Raw genomic sequence first — 24,341 nt, 5'->3', positions numbered from 1 at the left:
TGTATCAAGTTTTTAAAACACATTAGAGGATAATAATGATAATGATAATAATAACAACAACAATAATAATAATAATAATTCTTCATCATTCTATATATACCATTATAAATAAGCAAATAGATTTTTTTTTCCATTTGCAACTCCTTCTAAATGATTTTTGTACCAAATGTCTTACCAACACTTGCATTGGTGTAACTCATTACAGAAGTAGCCCATACAGAAGTATGCAAGAGCATATCCCAGGCTTTAGGCAGAATTTCAGCAAGATGTGCGTAACTGTTCCCCTAAACTGGGGACTTTTCCTCATTAAGTTTACGGAAAGAACATACTATAACCTGGATGCTGTTGTCACTTTTACATGCCCAGGATATTTTGTTTCTTGCTGAAAAAAGTGTGAACTTTAATGAAAAAAATATACACAACAGGAGACTTAGATGCATATTTTACTACTGTTCTGTCTTGAGGAAGGACATACTTATTTCCAAGACATGGGTCATTAGTTTGTTGATCACAGAGGGGTCCAGTCCATCCTCCTTCACACTCACAGGAAAAGCCTGACTGGCTGGTAGCATGGCATGTTCCATGCACACAAACTTTCTTATGACAAGGCTCGCAACCTGGCAGAATTCCCACTTGCAGTGGCACATTTCTGAAGTCCTGGAGTTCGCTGTTGATATACAGATTACGGATGCAACCATGGAAGCTGGTGCCATTCTGTCCTGGAGACTGGCGTAAAGCTGCTATGTTATTTTTCACAGGCATGCCTAGGAAATTAATAATAGCAAATAATCAATGTAATCTTTGGTACAATTTTCTATACCATTTTCCCTATTTTTTAAACATTTTTAAAGAAATATTTCTTCCTAATTAATTGTTCTTAGATATTCAGCCTACAACCATGAGCAATGATCTAGTATTTGGAAATTGTCCTGGTTGTCAGGCATGCACGTAAACCAGCTCGAGACCCGTAAGTCTCTAGGTCCAACTAAAGAGATGAATATAGGACTTCATACAGGAAGCTCACAACTGTGAAAAGGTTCAGATACATGCCTGGTTTTGACCTAGTGCAATTAAGTCCAGGGTAGTACATAGTCTCCGAATCTTGGAAAAACAAAAGTTGTTGAAATTTAGCAGTTGATACATGTTTTCTTCTAAGCTGCTAAGGTACTCATATCCAGAAAAATTTAGTAGGACCAGCTCATCAATTTGGAGCTGGCATACACATTTCAAATGTGAAAATTTGCTAGTGAAAATTCTTGGAAAGAAAAGCTCAACAGGAGGAGGTTCCATTACTTTCAAAAATATTTTTGTTCAGTATGTCTCAAAACCAGATTAATAAAAAAGCCACTCATAGCTTGCCATTGCAGTTTTAAACAAAGATAGCCAATAATAACAATAATTGAACATCAAAGTACCTATGTGTAAATATTTCTAGATGGTCAACATCAGAGGCATTTGCATTATTTTCAGAATAATTCCTCTGTTGTAGTCTATAATTGTTACAGGTGTAATTGGAGCAGGCGATATATGTGATGCAGTTATCCTGTTGTGATCAGTTAATAATTTAAGACTAATTCAGAAGCAACATTACTGTTAAACATTGTTTCCTTGTAAAAATGAAGTTTCTTCTACTCCTACCCCCTGCTCTTTTTTTAAATTTTTTTTAACTTACTGCCAACATACTGGCCTATATTAGTTAGTCCTTAAGATATTACATTCAAATAATTAATACACAAACACCTAAATACCTCCTGAGACTAATAAGTAAAGGAAATCAAAGTGTACTGAGCATTAGAAAAGCATCTGTTTACCTGAAAATAAATATGCTTATTAGCTGTACGGGTTTATTCATAGACAAAATTAACAATTTTCATTCTGGTACTTAGTAAGATAACAACCACAGAAAGAGGCAATGTTCTGCATAGTTGCTCCTTAACCATGTAAACTGATACTTCTAATGGTTTTATATAGTTACTCTGAACAGTTAAGAGTAATGCAGAAGTGCTATGCAACCTAATGAAGTAGACCTGCCTTTCATTTAGAGGTTATTGTAATTTCATTTGTGCTAAGCTTCAGTGATTACAGAAATGAACAATATTGCATCCATACTGCTGAAGACCCTCATCTTCTTTGATCTTACCAGTTAAGTAAAATAGACTTGGGACTATTATATTAAAGGACTCAGCCTGCAAACAATCATTAGTTTCCATTTCCTAAAAACTATTTGCCATATTCTCAAAATCCAGAGACAAGGCAGAGTCATCAAGACCTCTTCACCCTGATGTCTCCCTTGAACGCAACACTCAGCAAATATTTAGGCATATGGCCTGAGGTATCTAATAGCAGAATGGAAGCACTGAATTTATCCATTGTAAAAATAAAAGCTGCATAAAACTGAGTACACCAATGCAATGCTAAACTCGATGTTATACTTGTAAGTGCCAGGAAATTTAGGCATGATTTCTGGGAACCATATAAGCATGTATCACAGCAGATAATATGAAGTATATCACATGTGATTCAGAGAATTCTTTGTCTATGATCTCAAATATGGAAGACATTTGTAAACAATGCAAGCATATACACAAGCTTTTAGCTTATACACTTCTTGCTTCTTCTAGCAAGTTACCGAGTGTTAGAAGGCCAAAGTGTGTGCAAAATCTGCTCATGTTCTTTAGCAATATTTCCTAGATAATTTTTAGATAAAGGTTCTTTATCAGTTAGGAAAGAACTGCCATAGAAATGATGCAGACAAATATTTCAGCTCTGTTTTCCGAAAGGTGAGAAAGTAGTTCCTGTCCCCCTTTAAGCTTTTGGTCACTAAACCTGACTACAGGTACATTACCAAATTTCTGCTCAAGGAGGCAAATGGTAAGATGCCTATTAAATAACAGTCATACAATAACACTGTCAAAATTCTCATTCGGAAGCTGCTAGAACAGAGCAGGCACAAATGAAAAGCAGATGATGCCCTACCTGTCCCAGAAATAGGGACTTCCATGAAACAAGGTGCCACTCTCAAACAGTAAAATATGCTCTGATTTCTGAGAGAATATGAAGTATCAGTGAAGTCTGTGACCCCTTTGAAGAGTTTTTGAGAAGAAACAGATTGTCCCTTAAGTCTTCTTACAAAAAGCCATCAATATGATTTACTGAAGTCTGTTATAGAAAGACTGAAAAATATCTAGCATGTGTATTCTGACCACACAAGAGAGCCATACAGTTGGAAAAAGGTAAAAAAAAAAAAAAAGGCATATAAATCGATTAGCGCACTTTCTGTAAAAGTAAAGTTAAATTACCTCTTCCGAACCAACCCAAATATTATGACCCAAGAATAACTTTGTCAAAAAAAAAAAAGGGGGGGGGGGGGTGGGGAGAGAGAGCGAGAGCGAGAACGAGAGAGAGAGAGAGAAACTCATACAAGGGCTTGCTGTCAAGTCTGAATTTCATCCTGCCAGCTGAGGTGATGCTTACCAGAAATGCCATTTTAACAGGAAGGTGATAAGAGTAAGTGTAAGCTACACGATGATATAGGTGTCAAACTAAGACTTTGGCAAAGATAAAAATACTGCATAAAATCCTAGTGAGAATTTGAGTTCTTAACTGATGGAAATGTGTGATTGAATTCTCTGAAAATTCTAGATACAGTTGGATAAGAAAAAATTGAATGAATCTCAAAAAGATGGGTAATATAAAGATACAAGAATAAAAGTTAACTGTCTCAAAATTTTGAAGATCATAAAAAGATAAACACAGATAAAGAACAACAAGGTTTAAGAGCTGAATATCAACCTACTGTTTTTTTTGCTCTATTTTATAATAACATGCTTCTAATAATGGTTTTCATCCTGTTTTGGACCAACATGTTCTATGACAGCAGAAATAATTGTCTTCTTGGAGCCTGGATGCGAAGACTAGAAATAGAAGGAACACAGGGCCTCTCTAAAGAATATGCACTAGGATGAAAAAGACTCCTGCTCTTAGGAATGAAACCACTGAAGGAAAAGGTTATTTCCAAAAATTATTTCTTCTGATACTTCAAAATGATGATGCAGATTAATATGATTCTTCTAATGGAGACACAGATCTGCAAGGTGAAGAAGCAAGGAGGAGAACCACATGTCACATATCAACAAGTAAGTGTTAGCACTGCACAGAATAAATGTTTATAGTTGGCAGTCTAGCCTCATTTCATTAAAAGGTGCCCATAACAGACAAGGGGGATCATTCTGCACTAAGCTCAGTTTTCAAGAAGTAGTAAAATTGGCCTTAGCAGTCATTGAATAACGAACTGATGTTGACAATACAAGCAAGCAAGCACACAGTGTCTTATGAGAATCTAGGACCACCTCTCCTTCCAAAAAATGTGGCATAGAACACTATGTAAACAACACTGCAGAAGTGATACACATGAAAAAATGCAGATGTTCTTCCACAAGGCAATCCTCCTTTGAAGATTCATGATACGAAACAATTTTAAAGGCAGCTCATACATTTGATAATTCTTTTCTCTGCTGGTACGGGGAGTGATGACTAATGCTGAATTCTATCTTGTACTACTTCCCATCTTAGATGGAAGGAGGCAATGACAAAATCTGAAAAGATTTGACAAAAAAGCTGAAGTGTTTCAAGGGAAGAATGGGGATTTTTGGAGACAAAACTCAACTTACCCCTCATCACTTCTAACTGAGGAACTTGGTATACTGGTTTTATAGGAGAAACAGACTATTCTAGATCTGAATCAAAACAGCTTCCTGCTTTTCTTTCCCATTAGAGATAAACCTAAGCAGCTAACCTGAGCTTTTCTGTATATTTAGAAAGAGAATAAATAGCACCTTTGTTAGAATAGGCATCTCATGAAGGTACTACTAGTAGCATATTTTTTTGCAAGGAGGCAAGATGCTCAAGTCTAAAAACTTATTCTCAGACACAAAACAGTTCTTAAGAATTAGACAAAATGAAAAAGAAAGTAGGTATTCTTTTTACAGAAAGAACAGATAAGAAGGAGACTCCTTACACGTCTCCTATAAGAGCGTAAGGTTAAACTAAGTAAAAGATGAATCACAGAATCACAGAATGATAGGGCTCGGAAGGGACCTCTGGAGATCATCTAGTCCAAGCCCTCCCTGGGTAGGGAGACTGGTAGAAGACCAGCAATATTTAAAAACCATGCTGAATCTCTGATCACTAAGAACTTAGACTTGCTACCAAGGACAGTAAGAAGGCACAGAGTGGTGGCTGAAGTTTCTGACTCTTTTACCTAGGTTATGCAGGCCCATCAGAAATTCAACAGAAATGGCTGGTTAAAACAATGGGCTTGAATCCATAGTTCTGCAGAGTAAATTGCAGCAAATGATCAAGATTGTTTCAAATAGTTGTCTCCACAATCACCTACTACCAGTTTTACTGAACAATTCTTTCTTCTCTAAACGAAATAAAAAAACCCCAAACCCTGCCACATACTGTGAGGCAACTGTCCAGTTGGTTCCCTTCTTACCTAATGTCATAACTCCTATCAGCTCTAAGCAATAAGATCTCCAGACGGAAATTATACTTTGTGGCTTTATACCTTGCTATCATTTCCTGCAGGTATGTGTACAATGAAATAGCAATGTAAAACATGATCAAAACAGAATGCTACCACTCTACACTTTCTGAATAGGCATTACTGCATCTTTAGGTAGCTAAACAATGTTAAACACACTTCTTCAGTATAATAAAAAGCTGCATAATAGTAGAAAATTACAGAATTTTACAGTGGGCATCAAATATCCGTACTGATAAAAAAGCAACAGGTGCGGTTTGAAGACATAATATTTGTTACAATTGAAACTATTGAGATTAACTGCTGAAGTTTCATCTTAAGGTGTTATCTCAATGAATGAGTCTCTTACCATGCGTTTATTAATGTACGTTACCAGAGTAAAGTAGCTATAATACTGTTAGTAAGAAGCAGTAAGATCCTCTTACCTCCTACATACAGCGGAGAATCAAAATTCAGAGTGGATTGCTTGGACAAATTGGTAATTATCTTGGGGCTTCCTCCATCGATAGATAAAGACAGAATCTGATCCATAGCTAGCAGCTCCACAATGTGGAAATTGCCATCATTAATAGTTTCCACACTGCAAAACAAACACTAATATTAATTTTAAACAGTCGATAGTCTGGCTAAAACAGCTTTTGGTCTTCTTCACCTTTAATAGTTAAGACAGCTTTAGAACAGAACCTTTCCAGGAGTGCAGTCTCCTGAAAGTTAGATTTTAAGTAAGGACATACATATATGCTTAAGAGCTAATACAATATAATACCCAATCAATAGCACTCTATTAATAATATGTATTGTAAATTAATAGCCCATTTTCATTTGAAGTTATTCCTGTCCTCATCAAGTAATGAACTGTGTAAATATAGATGATATTCTAAACATCAGTTGAAATGTTTAGATGAAATGTTTTGAAATGAAATACTAGGCATGAAGCCGAACACAAAAGAAGTTTGGAGTTCTTCTGCAACAATGATCAGAGGGCTGGAACACCTCTTCTATGAAGAAAGGCTGAGAGTTGGGGTTGTTCAGCCTGCAGAAGAGGAGGCTCAGGGGAGACCTTATTGCGGCTTTTCAATACTTAAAGAGGGCTTATAAAAAAGATGGAGAGAGACTTTTTACCGGGGCATGTAGTGACAGGACAAGAGGTAACCATTTTAAACTAAAAGAAGGTAGATTTAGATTAGACAGAATCTATAAAGTAAAAGAAGACAACGTAAAGAAGAAATTCTTTAGTATGAGGGTGCTGAAACACTGGGACAGGTTGCCAGAGAAGTTGTGGATGCCCCATCATTGGAAATGTTCAAGGTCAGGTTGGATGTGGCATTGCGCAACCTAATCTAGTGGAAGATGTCTGTGCCCATGGCAAGGGGGTTGGAACTAGATGATCGTTAAAGGTCCCTTCCAACCTAAACCATTCTATGATTCTAATGTTATTTCAAGATACTATTTGCACATGTGTATCCTACATGTTGCATAGTATTGGGTTTACATATTTTGCAAGTCTGAGGGCCTGAGTTGACTCTAGTGATATATAAATCTACTATTTCATGGAATGTGGAACTGCATCTAACCTTAGTCTTGCCAGACAAAATCACATCATTGGTCCAGACAGCTCCACTGATGCTAGCAACAAAGTAATTTGTTATCTTTATTAGGCATGGTTATTTCTGTGCGTTCAGCTTCTGGCTAGTACAGTGAATACTGTATTCAATTTTTTTCTTGCCTACATATACCATTTCCTTCTGCTTACTAAAAAGATATGAACCCACTAGTAGGAGGATGCCCGAAGGGTGTCATGCAGAAAAGGCTTGTTTCAAGCATGGTGCTTATGCTGTGGAAGGACAAGCCTACACATATTACTAAGTACAAGAATTGGCTGCCTATGCTTACCAGCCTCAATAACTACATGGCAAATGTTTAAGAGCAGGGTAACTACTCTGCACTTGAACTCAGTTTAAGTACATCAGAAAAGGAAGAATATTATTACTCAACGCTGGGACTGAATGTATCATTACATTACTCTTAGCCCATTTTCTGCTGGAGAATTAAGAGCTTAATGTATTGCTGCGTGGAAGTTATGACAATGAGCTGTAGTCCAGAGACCAGACATTATAACCATTCCCATGAGAGCCTTTATTTGCTTCAGGGCACCATCAAATAAGTGAGCTTAAGCCTTTGAAAAAAGTTACTTAAATGGAGCAATTGTATGATAGCCTGAGATGGACTGAACAGTCATACAGGCAGTTAGCTCTTCTCATTAGGAAAGCAGCATAGCTGAAAGGGATTAGCTTCTTAAATCTCAAGGCAAAAATCAAGCAAATTACCTTATAACGTCCTTAGCAATGTTTTAATTAACCTAACTGCCTTTGTCCTGGAACAGATCAGAAGCACTCACATGGTCATTACAGCCGTGACACATTAAATAGCTTCTTAGCTATTTATTACCAACTCTAACTATGTGGACAGGCTCAGCTCAATATGGATAAAAGATCTGCATGGAAGCATGCAAGCTTTACATAAACTCAGCTCTATGTGAAAGTGCAAACACACAACTGAGCAGACACTGGCAGAATAAACACTTTTTGGGAGAGGGCAGGAGGGGGACTGCCAGGTTCCATGGGGGGAAGAAAAAGGTCAGGGTTCATAATTCCTAAAGAGTAAGGTCTATTCAAGGCATTAAGAGGTTTGTTTGCTGTGATCAAGCAATAAGAAAAGTTCCAGGATTAATTTATTTAACACATTTCAGTGAATCCGGGAAAAAAGCTGAGTTAAGAAATAAAAATGCATATGACTTCTTGGCTTAAATAAGCAAGAAACCCTAATATAATGTTCTTGTTCCATGAAAATGTATGTTATTTTACAACTTATTAGCCTTTCACACAATAGTATTTAAAAGGATGAGAGCAACGCAGAACATGCATTTTTATAGCAAGAGGCCATTCCAGGGATGTATAAAACATAATGTGTAAAGGGAATGTGTCTCTGTTAAGAGTGATTATTAAAAGCTTCTAGTTTAAACTGTTTTACTGGTAAAAATTTACTGCAGAAAGAGAAGCCCTCCTAGGTAAGGGTGGTTTAAATTAAAGCGGAAATAAACACAAGGCATATCTGTGCAATATTTCCTGCCAATGCACTTACATTACTTCCAGCCCATTTCCCATTGGAGAAATGAGAGCTGAATGCATAGATAGATCCTAATGAAAAGCTGTAAGAAAAACTGATTTAAAGCTTCTGGAACTCTGTAGAAGAATAATGATTTGGGAAGAAATATTCCCATATTTCCAATAAATATATGATGAAAACTAGTTTACAGAATGAAAAGATTTTTGGGTTTTTTTGTGTTAAAAACATTTAACATTCAAAAATGGACATCCAGACAGAACAAAACCCAAGTGGATCAACTTTTCCCAAAGAACCATCTCCAAGGAATTAATTTTCTTTATTGATCTTGGCACTGCCATCATCTCATCTTGTTACTCAGATTGACTGATGAGTGCTTTTGGGATGATGGTTCTTTCTGCAGTCAATTCCCATTGGTAAAGCAGTTCTCATTCACTCTACACAGCTAAACTGCTGTTATTGTTGATTTATCATGATTAAATCATTTCTTTGTAACTTTGTTTTGTTGCTACTGCAAGCACCTCTGTAGGCTTTACATCTCCCATTTGACTCCTTTTCAACACACCGTTTCTTGACTGCCATTTATATTACAAAACTTCTGTTTGAATCTTTCTATTGGCTGGTTTTTATTTTGGTGTCTATTTCAGGCATCTCGCCATTGTTCAGTAGAGTATGACTTGTCTTATTCTTTTTCCTATACTATCCATGAATCTTCACTTCCTTAATGAAATCTGTAAATCTGTTGATAAAATTCTCAGTTTTTTAATTTCCTTTCTGCCCTTCTCACTGTAAGCAACTTCCCATCTTCGTTTGCAAACTATCTACCCTGTTATCAAATCGTTCTTAAACCTCGTTGCTCTTAAACATTATGAGTTAAAATGCTCTTTTGTCTTCTTCATATCTCTCTGAGGAAATGTAATACGTTAAACTTGTTTTCTTTTATAATTCATCACCTATTTGTACTGGGTCTGGCTGGGACGGAGTTAATATTCTTCATTAATAGCTGGTATGGTGCTGTGTTTTAGATTTGTGACCAAAACAATGCTGATAACGCACTGATGTTTTAGCTATTGCTGAATAATACTTGCACAGTGTCAAGGCCTTCACTGTTTCTCACTCTGCCCCTCCAGTGAATAGATTAGGGGTGCACATGAAGTTAGGAGGGGATACAACCAGGCAGATGACCTGAACTAACCAAAGAGGTATTCCATGCCATACAATGTCATGCTCAGCAGTAAAATGGAGGGGGGGGGGGGTTTAGATAGGTTAGACATCTTCTGCTTGGGAACTGGCTAAGCATCAGTCTACCCCTGGGTGATGGCGAGTGCAGCACTTGTTCTGCTTTCTTTCTTTCTTCCTCCACTTTTCCTTTGGTTATTAAACTGTTTTTATGTCATCCCATGCTTTTTCTGACTTGTACTCTTCCTTTTCTCTTCCCCTGTCCCACTGCGGGTGGAAGGAAAAGTGAGTCAGCGGCCGTATGGCGCTTAGCTGCCTACTGGTGTTAACCACGACACTATTTCACAGTATTATTTTAGCTATATATAATTTTGGTAAACTTCAACAGTTTCTCCTAAAATTTTCCATACTGAATGGTTCCTGAAACTGATTTTTATTTTTCTAATCAGACCAGATATTTTCCCAAGCTGAAGGGAACACAATCCTATCTCTTATGTGTCTATTAACCCTGCTTTGCAGGTCAACATTTGGCAGTGGGCTGGCACCACATCTATCCATTTGTCATCTTTCTGAAAATCCACTGAGGCAAGGTGTTAAAATCTTGAAAACATGTAAGTCTGCAGAAACTGGAGGGCTAGATCCCCAAATTCTTTGTCCATGCTGGCTATATTTCAACACACAGATGATTAGCACCTTCCCTCCAGCTGTGCTTTTGGGCTGCAGTAGTACTTGCTGGATCTGGGCCTGCCAGCCCATTCAAAGAAAGAGAAGGTATTGCCTTAGCTAGATTGAGGTTACATGGATAGAGAAAGAAACTGTGAGGTTCTCATTCAGAAGAAGCAAAAATTAGGCCTACAGAGAAAGAAGAGAAAGAGGTAGGACTGGGCAAGAAATAGTTGGAATAAAGCCACAATCAAGAGTAATGGATGGTAGTGGATTGTAAGGAAAACAGGACCGGAAATTGAGTCAAGGAGGAGACTGAGAAGGACAAAATAGACAAGAGGAAAAGTGAATCAGTGGGTTCATGTAGATTATGTCTGTGAGCAGTTTCTTAGCAAAGATGATCAGATCTAGCTGGCTTAGAAAAAAATGAAGGGAGGAAAGACACCAAAGGGAAGGACTGAAAGAAGGACAGGAAACATGACAGGAGACAGCTTTAATAAGTAACAAAGGTACAGAAAGACAACACGCAATGAATGGGTGAAAAGAAGGTAAAGAGCTGAAAAAGGGCAGGAAATGTCATAAAGATCCTAGGAAGGTAAAACAGGAAGAACTGGAAACAAAAGTTAGAAAAACAGGAATAGCTTGGAAAGGACGAAGGTATTACAGTATGATGTGTAAAAGATCCTGTGCTACAACATACTCCTTTCTAGAACCTGAAATAGAATTTAAATAATATCTGATTTGTACAGTGACCACTAGGTGCACAAACATATCTACAAATGTGGAAATGTATACATGGCTTCCAACATACGCACTTCCCTCAAGGGCAAAAGACTTCATTACAGTTGATCTCAGTACCATTACATGACAATTTTCAAATATCTCCTAGAAACTCACCATCTCATGCTTATTTGAAATGACAGGGAGGTTGATGATGATGATGATAATAACAACAACAACCACCACCACCACCTACAAATGTGTATCTGCTTCACTAAAGAACCATGTCACCCTGTAACACTTCACATTTCCCATCCTTTTCTTTACTGTGCCTGCATTCTCCACTTGTCACATAATTCAAAACAGCTGATCAACTATGTAGGGCAGATGCTTCTAATTGTTCTGTAACACTAACCTAACTAGGACTGTTTTTTAACTGATTACTTTGTTATTAATCCCTTTTACATTTATGATTTTTAATATTACCTGGATGAGTATTGTTTTTCCAATCTTTTTCTAGAAAACTAAAATGGACAAGCATTAATTACCAGTGTGTATTATATTCCAGTAATACTGGAGAAAGTGTTAAATCTATGAGAAGGAAATATATGTTTTGAATGGGAAGAAGTATCCTTGATAGATTAAACAAATGGGAGCGAAAATAACTTGAAATTGCATATGATCCTGATTCCTATTGCTTCCTACTCTCAGACAGCTGTACCTGTCAAAATAAAAATTAACAAAACCAATTAAACTCCTGACAAAACAATCTAAACTTCTTCTTTAGCACTATCCCAGACAGAAAAGAAAAATAATCTTATTTTGAATTGTAGTCATTGAGAAAAGTGAATGTTTCATGCAATTTTAAATTTGTGTTAAATACTTCAATCTCCTGTAAAGTCAAATCCTATTTTTAATATATGAAAATTTATACAATTAAAAATACTTATACTATTTCCACATGTTAAACCATTTCATGGAATTGTAAAAAAACCTTATGAAAGACATTTTGCGTCAGAAAATAAAAGCAACCTAAAGATGCTTATTGTAAAAGGCTGTTTTTACTAAACAACTTTATGTTGTATTTTATAGGAATTATTCTTTTTCTGTGGAATGCTTTTAGTAATCTACTAAAACCACAGTTCCCTTGGTGTTATTACCTAACAAAGGTTAGCACTGTTTCCCTGCTATATAAACTTAAGCTTTTGATTTTATATTGCCATTTGAGTGCAAGCATTTCTAAAAATCATTTATTTTCAATGAAATGTCCTTAATAGAATGCAGAACAATATCAGCTGCTACAAACTCCAGTAAGTAAATATACACTAGATGTAATTTTACAATACAAAAGGTGTAAATACAGCAAAAAGAATCACAGAATCACTACGGTTGGAAAAGACCTGTAAGATCATCAAGTCCAACCATCAACTAACACCACCATGCCCATTAAACCATGTCCCACAATGCCTCGTCCACACCTTCCTTGAACACCTACACATTCCTTGAACACCAAGAAGATTAAAGGAAAACTCATTTAACACTTCCTCTTTATTTCTGAATGTATTTGTAGCAACAATAGGGCAATCAAGGCCAAGAAGTGATGCCTGCTGTCTTTTGGCTCACTCTTGCAATGTCTGTCTGCAAATTCTTGAGAAGTTACATAAAACCTCCCCAGAAATTCAGGTGGTAATTTTTCAGAGAACCAGAGAAATATGACTTAAAAAAACCCCTGAAAAATTACACTCCAGAAGCAGATGTGGATTCTGTCTCTTGATGACTTTGGAAGGAAAAAACATTTCTTTTTCAAGGGTATTGCCTTTTTTCAGAATTGAGTTTTTAGCTTTCTCTTCACTGGCCAGGGAAAGTCCCACATTATATGACTGCCTAACACAGTAGAGAAGAGAAACTTCCATTTAATTTCTGCTTATGCAGTATAGTTCTGCACTTTACCCTGCACACTAGGAAATTATTTGGCAGTAACATTGTGGAAAAAACTCCACTTCCACATGTGAGCTTTACACAAATGTATATTCTGCTGAAAGCTAACTTTTAATCAGTTTTAATGGATCAAATAATATATTATCTTTCTGACATATCTGCATTAGAGTTATTTTCCAAGCCAAATCATGTCTTTTGGCAATAGGTTTTAAATGTCTGACAACACATTCATTTGCATATATTTCTTTTAACCATCTCTTCAAAAATGTGACTTTTATATAAGGAATTAATACACGTTTTCTTTCAGTTAGAAATTTGTTTCATCTGGATTCACCTGTAAATAGCAGAGGCTGGATAAGATCCTGTGTCATAACTGACCCTCACTCTACCCCGGTACAGTTCTACTGCTATATGATCTTTATCGCCTTTGTAGAGCAGGATCCCACTGTCTTCATCTGTGGCAATCTAGTTAAAAGAAAGAAACACTTAGAAAGAACTAAAAATAAATATTAAAATCAAAATACTGTATTAAGTGAATCTCTGAATTTACTGCCATAGTCTATTACTCCACTGTAAAATTTTTCCTTCAAGGACAGCCTGACAAAATTCTTTCTCTTCCTATGAAAAGCCCATCTACTTCAATATGAATATAGAGTTATTCCAGTGACTCTTCTAGATTTTTAGCTCAACCTGTGAAAAGCTCTTTAACTGAGCCAGTGACAACTTCGGCTAATTTTCCACACCATGAAAAGTCATTTACACTCTTTTTCCAGATCAGAACCTGCAACATAAGCAATCTTACCTGTAGAGTGATATTGGTTTGGGGGCGTATCTTAGCTGAAGGGATTTGTAGATAGGATTCTTTGTTGACAAAGTTTATACTGATCAGCTTTTCACATTTCTCACCCTGGTAGCCTGATAAACACTGACAGATTGGTTCACTCTCTTTTATGATACACTGTGCTCCGTTTTGACATTCGTAGTTATCACAAGGGCTGGTGCGAGGTAGAACCATTGGCGGTGAAAATTCACAAAACAAGCCACTAAATACAAACAGAAAAATTTAGTATTTCCAAAAAAAAAAAGCAACTTTGACATAGGACACACATGTTTGTACTGTCTTCAGATCTTTCTCACCTGTATCCTTCTGGGCAAATACATGTATATCCATTAACTGCATCAGTACACTGCGCTCCGTTTTTACATTTGTTGTCCTGGCAGTCATCAAAGTCAATATCACAATGCTCACCTACATATCCAGGTGTGCAATCACATCTGTGGAACAGGAAAGCAACTGGGATAACACAGTACCTTTTAATAATACAGTGTGCTTATGACAAAGTTAAGGAACTGCTGAATTGTTTAACACTTGAAAAAAAATATGCATTACTGTGACTTCGTGTGTAAAGACTATGTAGCTTAATCATGTTATTATACGGGGAATCTACATACGTAATGAATACAGGTTTGCTAGTTATACATGGTTACTCATCTGCCATTATATTGAAGAATTGTGGTTTAAATCTAGAGAGCCCTCATGAATCATTTTGACAGTTGTTCTTGGAATTTATGAGTAATGCAGAATGTTACAGGATGTTGTAAGTGGCTGCGAACACTAAAAATAACCAATATGCTTAGCTGCTGAAACCGAGACAAATAATCCAAGGCTTTTATTATACTGATGGATATTTTCTTTGTCATCTGAACAGCTATGAATGGACTGTTGCTCCATTTATACAATTTAGAGGTTATGCATTCATTTTTCCCCTTGAAGTTCCACCAGCCTGATTTACTATAAATAGCTCCATGGTTAGTGAACTAACAGAAGTCTCAAAACACATCATCTACCTTCCCCAAGCCCCTGCTGAACTAGAAACAGCATATCCTCAAGACAGTATGTAATAGGTTTGTTGTTCCCCCCCACCCCATGCAACTCTCATTGTTAATGCTAGTGGCATTTCTGCAGGGAATTTTCATATATTAGACTGAGTGAATGCCCAGAACTCTGTGAAAAATGAATGGAAAAGATTACAAATTCATGCGTCCCCATGATTTTTTTTTTTTAATTAAGATATATGTAATCGATTTTATTAGATCTTGTGATTCCCTCTTGCTGTGGTTTGTTTTAGTATCTAAAATTTGCTCTAAAGTGCCAAGAGTGATTTTAAACACTGGTATGAGTTTAAGTTAAGTACTTCAATCAGATGTCTCAATTTTTATTATACGAGTAAGAAAAGTGAAAAAAGAACATAAAGCACACTATTAAAAAGCTGACTAAGTGAGAAACATGCTTGAGGTTACTGCATGTGCTATTTTCTGATTTAAAATCTCAGAAAGTAACATGGAAGATTAATGAACTAGGCAGTAAAGTATACGATGCCAAACTAGGTTTACTCAAGTGGTATGAAGAAAATAAACGTAACACACAACAGTTTAAATCCAGCAAGTTTTCTATTTTCCAGTTGAAAACTATCAGTTTCATTTCATGTAATTTTAATATTTAATATATTTGACTATTTTTTGCCATATTTTAAATACGATGTAACTTCATAAGTAGTAGGCATGATAAGAAATAATCTGATTTTAGCACAAGAACATACTGTGCATAAAACAGGTGCTTATGGCAACAATTGAAAGCTGCAGGTTTCCTGTATTTATTAACCTAAAGCCTATTACAAACACTTTAAATAGTGCGTACTAATTAATTATGATAAGGATATGGTGTAATTAAAGATTAGTTTTCCTGGGGATGGACTTCTTTAGTTGGTACCTTCCAGTGTACCTTCCTAATAATCTTTTTCACAATTACTTCTCAGAAAGCAGTATAATTATTCCACTTCAATTAAATGCAATTCTTTTCCTACTGTCCAAGCTACTAAAAGGGTTTTGTATAGACTGTCGTATAGACTAACTGTTCTACTCTGCATTTGTATTTAAAAGCTGACTGGAATTAGAACTGTTAAGGATCAGTAAAATTCAGTAAAACCTATTTAAAATGATAATGTAGATCTACATGAAAATAATGGCCCATTCTGCCGTAATCCTTGATAATAAATGAAATTAGTATTTTCAGAATAGAACTTGCCTCCGCTAAAACAAAATGAAAAGAAGTTAAGCAGGATAAAAAAAAATAGAAATTTAGACTCAGTTGGACTGTGACAATATTTTACTTACTTGTATCCTTTGGGTGTCAAGATACATTTTGAGTCATGCTGGCAAGGATTCAGGTTTTGAGCACAGAAATCTAGTTTCTCCTCACAGAGCTCACCTGAAATATAATGTATGCTGTCAGTTCAGTGAAAATATCGCAGTGACCTGAAAATAGCCATTTCTATTTTAAAAGTAACGGCTACAACTTTGTTAAACTGAAAAATGCACACTTCATGATATAATAATAAATACTACCTTTATAATAAATACTAATAAATAAATAATAACAATAAATACTAAGCTTTCTGATAACTCCTTTATAGAAAAAAATAGTTCAATGTCAATCACCTATCCATGGATATAAATGATAATTTTGTGAAAAAAAAAAATTTTTAGTTTACAGTATTTATTGAGCTCTGCTGTATAGCAAAACACGAGTGATTGAATTTCTTCTCACTAGGACAAACAGGCCATCAATATGCTTTTCTTTTGTTTGTTTCTAAGCTCATTACACACAGAAATACCCAGATTTGCACTATAAGTAATCTATTACCTGAAAAAAAACTGTTAATATCACTGCATGTCAATACAATTCCAATTATCTCAAAATGAAAACTTGCTTTCTACTTTTTCTTAAATATGACTCCAATTTTTGCATTTGTTAATGTACCATAATTATGTATAATCTGTTCTGTGAAAAGAAAAGAAAAAAAATATCTATGTTAAATGTCTACCCTTTCCTGCTGCTAGCAACCTAACAGTGGATCTAATTTTAAACATGGGCTGTATAATCTATAAAATATTTTAATATGATTAAAATATTATTTAATTTGCAACTTTTTGACAAGGAAACACTTACAAGTGTGCAAACAGATCAACAATGTCTTGTTCCCTGACTCACTAATCAGAAGATACCATGAATAGCGTACCCACAAAGTTTATCACAGGTTTGTAAGATAGATACATTTATTCCAGCATCCATATGAAGAATATATGTATAATCAACAGGTATAAACCCTGTGCCTGCTGAATTTAGTGACTCACAGGTCTGTCAGGCCCTAAAAGTACAGGAGTAGGGTTGCCCCTTGCCATTTGTCAAGTAATAAAAGATGAGCTAGTGAGCAAAGAGAAGTAGAACTATAAACCAAAATGAGGAAGAAAAGAGCAGAAGATAGCGGTGGATGAGCAGGTACTTTCACTGCTTAAGCTGAACTTTCCTTCAAAGAGGCAAAATATTTGGTATCCCTCAGTTTTAGTTATCTGAGTGTGGTAGTGGCCTGCGGTGTGGTTAGCTGACGAAGCAGTATCTGCTGGAGGGCAGTCTGAGATTAAAATAGCATTTAATGGCTTCACCTCTTTCCTGTCACTGTTAACACAGTACAGAGAGTAAGGACAGCACCGCCATGAATATGGTATGGAGAAAGGAGGACAGACCATTTAGGGACAGAATTTGTGTAGAATCAGGTACAGGTAGATTGGAAAAAGGGAGAAAGGTATAACATTGGATAATAACATTGGAATGGAGATATTGGAGAGAGTATATGAATGAAGATATCTTCCAGAATGCATGTGTATGTATATGTATCAGCTCATCAGCTACTACTGTCATTAAGCAATAAAGTTTCTGACATTTTACACTGCTCCTTGTCACATGCCTAGCACCACACAGAAGCTGCCTTTTTGCTTACGTGGGCTTCTCTGGAATTACAGAAGTACACAGCATAATAAACTGAAAGCAACAGTAGATGGTTAAAGGTCTATTTGTCTTTTTTTTTTTTTTTGACAGGTTCAACAGATTCTCCAGAGAAATATGTCCTTTACACAGCAAGTGAGCTTACATACTAGTGTTTAAAACTGCATATTGTGAATATGAATACTGACTACCCAGGACTTGAGACATTATTTCCAGGACTTATCTCTTAGGGTATGTAGAACTTATTTCAAATGATGGACAAATAAACAAAAACTTAGAAGAGTTGAGGAACAGTCTACATTAAAGCAAGGACAGAGAAAGAGGCAAAACTGAACCAGATCCAAAGATGGTTATGCTGGATAAAAACACATCTGAAATGTGTATGCTAAGTGTGATAAGACATGGGACCTTAACATCTTCAAAAATGAGAGAAGCCCAAACCAGCCAGACAAGTACTCTACAGACATCCAAAAGATCCAGACTGGTTCTATACAAAGATTATTTTTTTTTTAATTAAAAAATGATAGCACATTAACAATTTGCAAGTAGTGCATTTTCCCTACAAAACCAAATACAGCTTTGAGTTAACACAAGAAAATGGCCTTCAAGCACAGGCTACTTACCAGTCTCAGGAAAACTGTCAGTAACAATGTGACTTAGTCAATATACGTAGGAAACTGAATGAAGATCAAATGCAGGCCACTGAGAATGACTAATACAAAGTCTATCAGTGACTAATTCTATCCTCAAAGCCTCTTTAAACTCTCAATGGACTTATTAGTCTGGAAATGTGCAACTGTTATGACTAGGTCAGTGCACAAAGAATCCTGAAATACCAGGGATTCTTCGCATCCCACGATATATCAAACAAAACCCAAATCCCTTTCTCTTTTCAAAGGGTTTTGTTCAAAATACATACAGAAGAGGAAGTAATTCTTCAAATAGCATTAAGTCAATTTGCAGAGCTTGTTGTAATAGCTGAAATCCGTTTAAAGGCCAGCAACATTTAAGAGTGAGATATAAATATGGGAACAGAGAATTCAGATTTTCAGGAACATGGAGTGGAATAAGCAAAAATCACTGGTTTTTTAGCCTAGTTTATACACATTCCTATGGCTTAGAAACGTATATCTGTGCCTACATATATGTGTATATATGCATATATATATATACACACACACTCATACAAATATCTTATTATGACATTTACAAATAATAAAAACATGGTTGTTCAGTACTTACAAGACTTGGACAAAAACACCTCTAAACATTCCCAAGATTATTAATCCTAACAGTGTATCAGAGACTTTCTGAAAGTGACATATTGAGCCTATCTTTCAAGCAGGGCTGGAGGTTTGCTGTCTCTAGTTAGAATCACAGTAAAAGTTCAGTGGAAAACCCCCAAAATACCTAGAAAAAAGGCAAACTAGGACTGGCACAATAGCAGCAAACAATCACAACATTGCTGTCAACTTTACTGAACTGGCATTGATTTTGCTACAGGATAGTAATTGGGCCATGGCTTAGATTATTATTGGCACAGACCTCTGAAATTTCTTGTGTGGCAAACAGCTTTATTGAGTAGTGTCTAAGCCTGTACCTTTTTTAATCCTTTCCCCGTCCCCAGACAGTTTCTTATAAAATACATGATTTCTTATTTAGATGACACTGCATTTTAGTAGTTATGGGTTGATGGCCCTAATATCTTCTGAACTACACCAAAAGCTGAATCGCCTCTTGAAAAGCTCAGGGGCACTTTGAAAAGTCTTAATTCCCAAGTCATAGCTGTGAATCCTGCATAGAGACTGAGGGTCAAACTGGAAGTTTAAGTCTAAAACAGGGTTAGAGTTTTGAAAAATGTCCACTTCAAATCATAAGATCAATGTTACACTACCAGGTCGACTGAAGCTGAATGGCTTGCAAACATCATCAGGTATTTTTGAGATTATGGTCAGACTTTGATCTGAGTACTCTGTAGAAAAGTGTACAGACTGAAAAAGGAGAGAACCAATGATTCAAAAACCCACTTTTCTTTAAAAGACAGAACCTTTTGTGGTGTCACAGCATAAAAGGAAGGAAAGTTTCCCCTTGCATTTGCAAATTGTATGCACTGTGAAGTAAGTCAGAATCATATCACTGGAGGGAGCTTTCAGTTAAACAGTCCATTAGCAACTAGCCTAGGGAAGGAAACAGGAATCAAGGAAAGGACATGGTAAACATGGTGGTCCATGTAGTGAAACAATAATGTAAAAAACCCTATGAACAAAAAAGTCAGTTTTACATAAAGTACAAACTTTCATTATGAAGCAGTAGAATTCATGACAGACTTGCACACAGGATCAGTAAAAAGAAAAACAAGAAAAATTCAAGATAGAATCCAAAATATGTATATCAGATACTGAACTTCTGAATGAAAATATAAATACCAGAAGAACAAACCAAAATAACCCAAATGCGAGGTCTTCATTTGTACTGTTAACAGATCTAGATTCTGAATGGAGTATTCCCGTAACCAAAATATAACTGTTTGCAAAAATAGTTAATAGAAAAGGTAAGTAAAAAAATCTGACATGGAATCTGAACCACTGAAGAATAGTTTCCTGGTAAAGCAACATCTCTTTTAGCATACTGAATAACCAATGTGTTATTCAGAGTTTAACTGAAACAAGGTGAAGGAGAGAAAGTAATTTTGTTGAAATGAAAAGATAGTGACAAAAGTGAAACACTTATTGAAGGAAATACCAGATTTACCAAGTTAGCCTCCTTGGCTTTTCTGGAAAGAAATGTTAGAGAGTTCCCTGAGTTGGGAAAGCATAATACAATGTTTTAAAAAACATACTTCAAAATAACAAAAAAAGTTGTGAAACAAATGTCTTAGTTCAAGGAAGCTTGACACCAATGTGTGTGTACATTCTTTTATTCATCTAATAATATTGTAACTAAGGCTTCTGTAAGAGCTTGGCTCAGTAATTATGTTTTTGAAAGACGGGAACATTTCTGTATGTAGGAAAATAAGCAACAGACTAGTTTGTTTATAAAGAAGCAGAGGATAAAGTGTCAAAAATCCTATGAAAATCTTCCAAAGTTTAATTAGAACCAGCAATAACTCTTTTCATAAGACATCTTGCTTAATTAATCTAGGGAGTCTGGATTCTGGTATGGAGTAGCACTGCAACCAGTGGAACTCTGCGTGGTCGGCACAGTCCAAATGAACACAACCCTCCAAGGTCAAGACTGGTATATTTACTGAGATTTTGCAGCTATGTATAGAGGATGGTGCAGACTTAAAAGCCAGACAACACTATTAAATACTGATGATGAACTGTGTGTAATCCTTGATTAACTAACCAAAGTTGTAAGTTTCTAGATTCACAGGTCAGTTTGTGTTTCCTCTGTGTAGGTTAATTCACTCTTATGACGTGATGAGATTATGAATCACAAAAGAACTTAACTCTGTATTTTCCAATATATAAAGACATGTAGTACAACAAATAATGAGGAACAACGCAATGAGGTGAAAAAGGATTTACATCGTTGTTTTGAATAATTGGACAATAAATTCAAAATACAGTCAAATAAAGCAATGTCAGCCACTATATTTCTGAATGAAGAGGAGAGCTCTAACACAAATGGACATGGGCTTCTGAATAAAATAGCACATTGCTGGTTACAGGCAAGCTTACTGAAGAAACAAGCTTAAAATCTCTAGCGTATTAGCAAAGCTGAGTATGATATTAGAATAAAAACTAGAGAGAGAATGCAAAAGAAAGAATGGTCAGGTTTAGTTATCAAAATGAGGTTTTTGCTAGAAGACTTATTCACTGTTCCAAAGCTAAAATAACAAATATATATTTACAGACTTACTGGTAATTGCTAGAATAGCAGGATTTTATATGTGTACATGTATGTTCATTCCAGCTTCTGAACTTGCTTGCGATATATTGTGAGTCAACTTCTGCAGTATTTACATTTTATCAATTAGGTATTATTATCTGAGTGGAGGTCTCTGTTTAATTACTTCTGACTCAAATAGCCAATAGACTCTAGGAGTGGTTGGAAAATTTCAGTGCCATTTAACAAACTATATACAGAGGAGTGCTGCATTTTTATGAAATCTTGAGTTTGATGAACAGTAGGCAACATAAATTATTTAAAGTCTTGAGCTCATTATTCAGAAAAGACAAAAATATCTACTATATGAGGGACAAAGTTGCTTACAATGAAAAAAAGTTCACAGTCACAGTAGGATGCAGTTTATAACCACAAATCTGAACATTTTGTTGGAATCTAATTTTAAAGGCAAATTCTAGATCCAGACTATTGCTGGACTGTTCCTATCTTTCACCATTGCTTAACTCTGTTCATCTATGCACCACGCTTGTGGATCTCAGTGTAAGATGGGGCTTATTTAGTTGAACATTAATAGTTGTTTTACGTATGCTGTTTTGCAGCAACAAAGAATAGTAGCTTTAAGGCAGGTAAGTTTTAAGACAATGAAGGAAAATAAAAGGATGGATCATAGACCAGAATCAGTAATGGCAGGGATCAAACCAGTAGCAGGTAGCTCAGCTTGCCAAGGATATAATTTATATTCCCCCTTTATGAAAATGCAGTAAAATTACTTTAATACTTGAGTTTTTAATATAGAATAGTCATTTGAAGTATATTAAGCTAGATGAAACAGAAAATTTTACAATGAGTGATGAAAAGCAAGAGTAGCAAATGTATCTCTTTATTCCAAGAAGCTGTGACACTTATGTGTAGTTCTGACAAGAATGAGGATTGTGATCCTGATTTAATGAAATAATTAAACTTTTTATCAAGTTTGATATGACATGATTTGCATTTGATTAATTGCATGCTTAAATTTTAGGCAGGTACTTATTTGATTACCAAATGAATTGAAAGCAGTAACTCAACTCCTTTATTGTAATAGCAAGACCATGTAATGAAGTTTTGAAACATATAAAAATATATCTATCTGTGTCTAGGGCTTGCCTAAACTGAGATGATTACTTAAAATTATACCCTTTTTTTTTTCCTACTACTGTCACAATTCAAAAGATGTCTGGCATGATAAAACTGACTGATCCTCCAAGCAACTTACAGACCATTAATAACTTTCACGTTCAGCTGGCAAGCTAATACAAGTATGTTTCACATACACATCTGCTTAATTTTGGTGCTGAACTTAGTTCACATCCCCTGGGTGTTTGATGATTTGTTTGTGAGAAATTTGTTCTTGATATAACCAGTAATTTTAATATGTTATAGTTCACACTTGTGTAATACATTTACAGTGACTATAGTTTTGTTGAGGATTCATTGCCTTTCTACCTTTAATCACATTTAAAGACATTTAAGCTATCAGCAAGACTAATTATACACAGGTAACACCTGCTTCAATTTGAAATGGAGATGAGTCTCTTCATAGTAGCATCTTGCCTTTACATTCCATTTGAAAAGCTATTTTTCATGAACATAGAAATTAAGTTTTTCTTTTAATTTCTGGAAGTAAATCCTAAAATTCTGTAACTTACGCTACTGGAAAGCAAAATTTGATCTATGAATCACAGATGTCGAACTACTTATTGTGAACTGCTTGGGGTTGTTTGGTTTTTTTTTTTGATTAGAGTAACAAAGAACTCAACTTTTATATTTATTTATACTGAGCTTTTATTTTTCTAGTTTTTCTAGGGACAAGTACTCTTATAAAATCAACCAGTTTCATACTGGGATAGTAACAGAACATTGTAGAAAAAATAACTTGGGAAGTGGAAAGGGAAAAGAAAAACAGGAGGCTATCTTTGCTGTCCGGATAAGTAATAACAAAATGTAAATATGGCAACGTGCCTAAATGGAATACAGCTTTAAGCATGGAACACCTGTGAATGGAATCACTTTCTGAAAATGTCTTGTTCTCTCCATCAGTTACAGAGAGAATTTAGGCTCTGAGTTTAAGTTGTAAGAATTACACATCAGATGTCTAAGTTAATCAGCATAGATGGTATAATTGCAGCCTTGTTCAACATGCTATTTCATGGATAATGAAAATACTTTTATTACTAGTGAAATATTGCTTTATAGACTGCACAATGTATTTATCAAATTAAATTAATGGCAAATACACTACAAGATGATTCATTTGCTTTTAAAACTAAATATGTAACTTCATAAATACGTCACCATGATTATGTTAGTTCTCAGATTGTATAGATGATCAGATTGTACAGAAGATGATTTAATCTCTATTAGTGAGATAGGTGTTAGGCAGAAACTTAAAAAAAAAATTAAAAATCAGGAGTACCCACAGGGGCATAAATCCCTCCA

The 24,341-nt window shown here is 35.5% G+C and overlaps 1 protein-coding gene across 3 annotated transcripts in view; it reads right to left on the bottom strand.

The window, feature by feature from the left end:
* Positions 1 to 24,341, bottom strand: part of SLIT2 (slit guidance ligand 2) — a 268,516-nt gene that overhangs the window by 5,433 nt on the left and 238,742 nt on the right. For all 3 annotated transcript variants that reach the window (XM_059818188.1, XM_059818185.1, XM_059818186.1), the window contains 6 exons: positions 16,343 to 16,436; positions 14,306 to 14,443; positions 13,971 to 14,211; positions 13,503 to 13,633; positions 5,971 to 6,125; positions 476 to 764 (listed from right to left, as the gene is read on the bottom strand). In XM_059818188.1, the coding sequence (XP_059674171.1) occupies positions 476 to 764; positions 5,971 to 6,125; positions 13,503 to 13,633; positions 13,971 to 14,211; positions 14,306 to 14,443; positions 16,343 to 16,436 (1,048 nt within the window). The remainder of the gene's footprint in view (positions 1 to 475; positions 765 to 5,970; positions 6,126 to 13,502; positions 13,634 to 13,970; positions 14,212 to 14,305; positions 14,444 to 16,342; positions 16,437 to 24,341) is intronic.

Source organism: Gavia stellata, chromosome 5, assembly GCF_030936135.1.
Source record: "Gavia stellata isolate bGavSte3 chromosome 5, bGavSte3.hap2, whole genome shotgun sequence".
In the NCBI taxonomy this organism is placed as follows: domain Eukaryota; kingdom Metazoa; phylum Chordata; class Aves; order Gaviiformes; family Gaviidae; genus Gavia; species Gavia stellata.
Note: the sequence above shows the minus strand (reverse complement) of the source record. Positions and strands in the feature narration are given on the sequence as shown.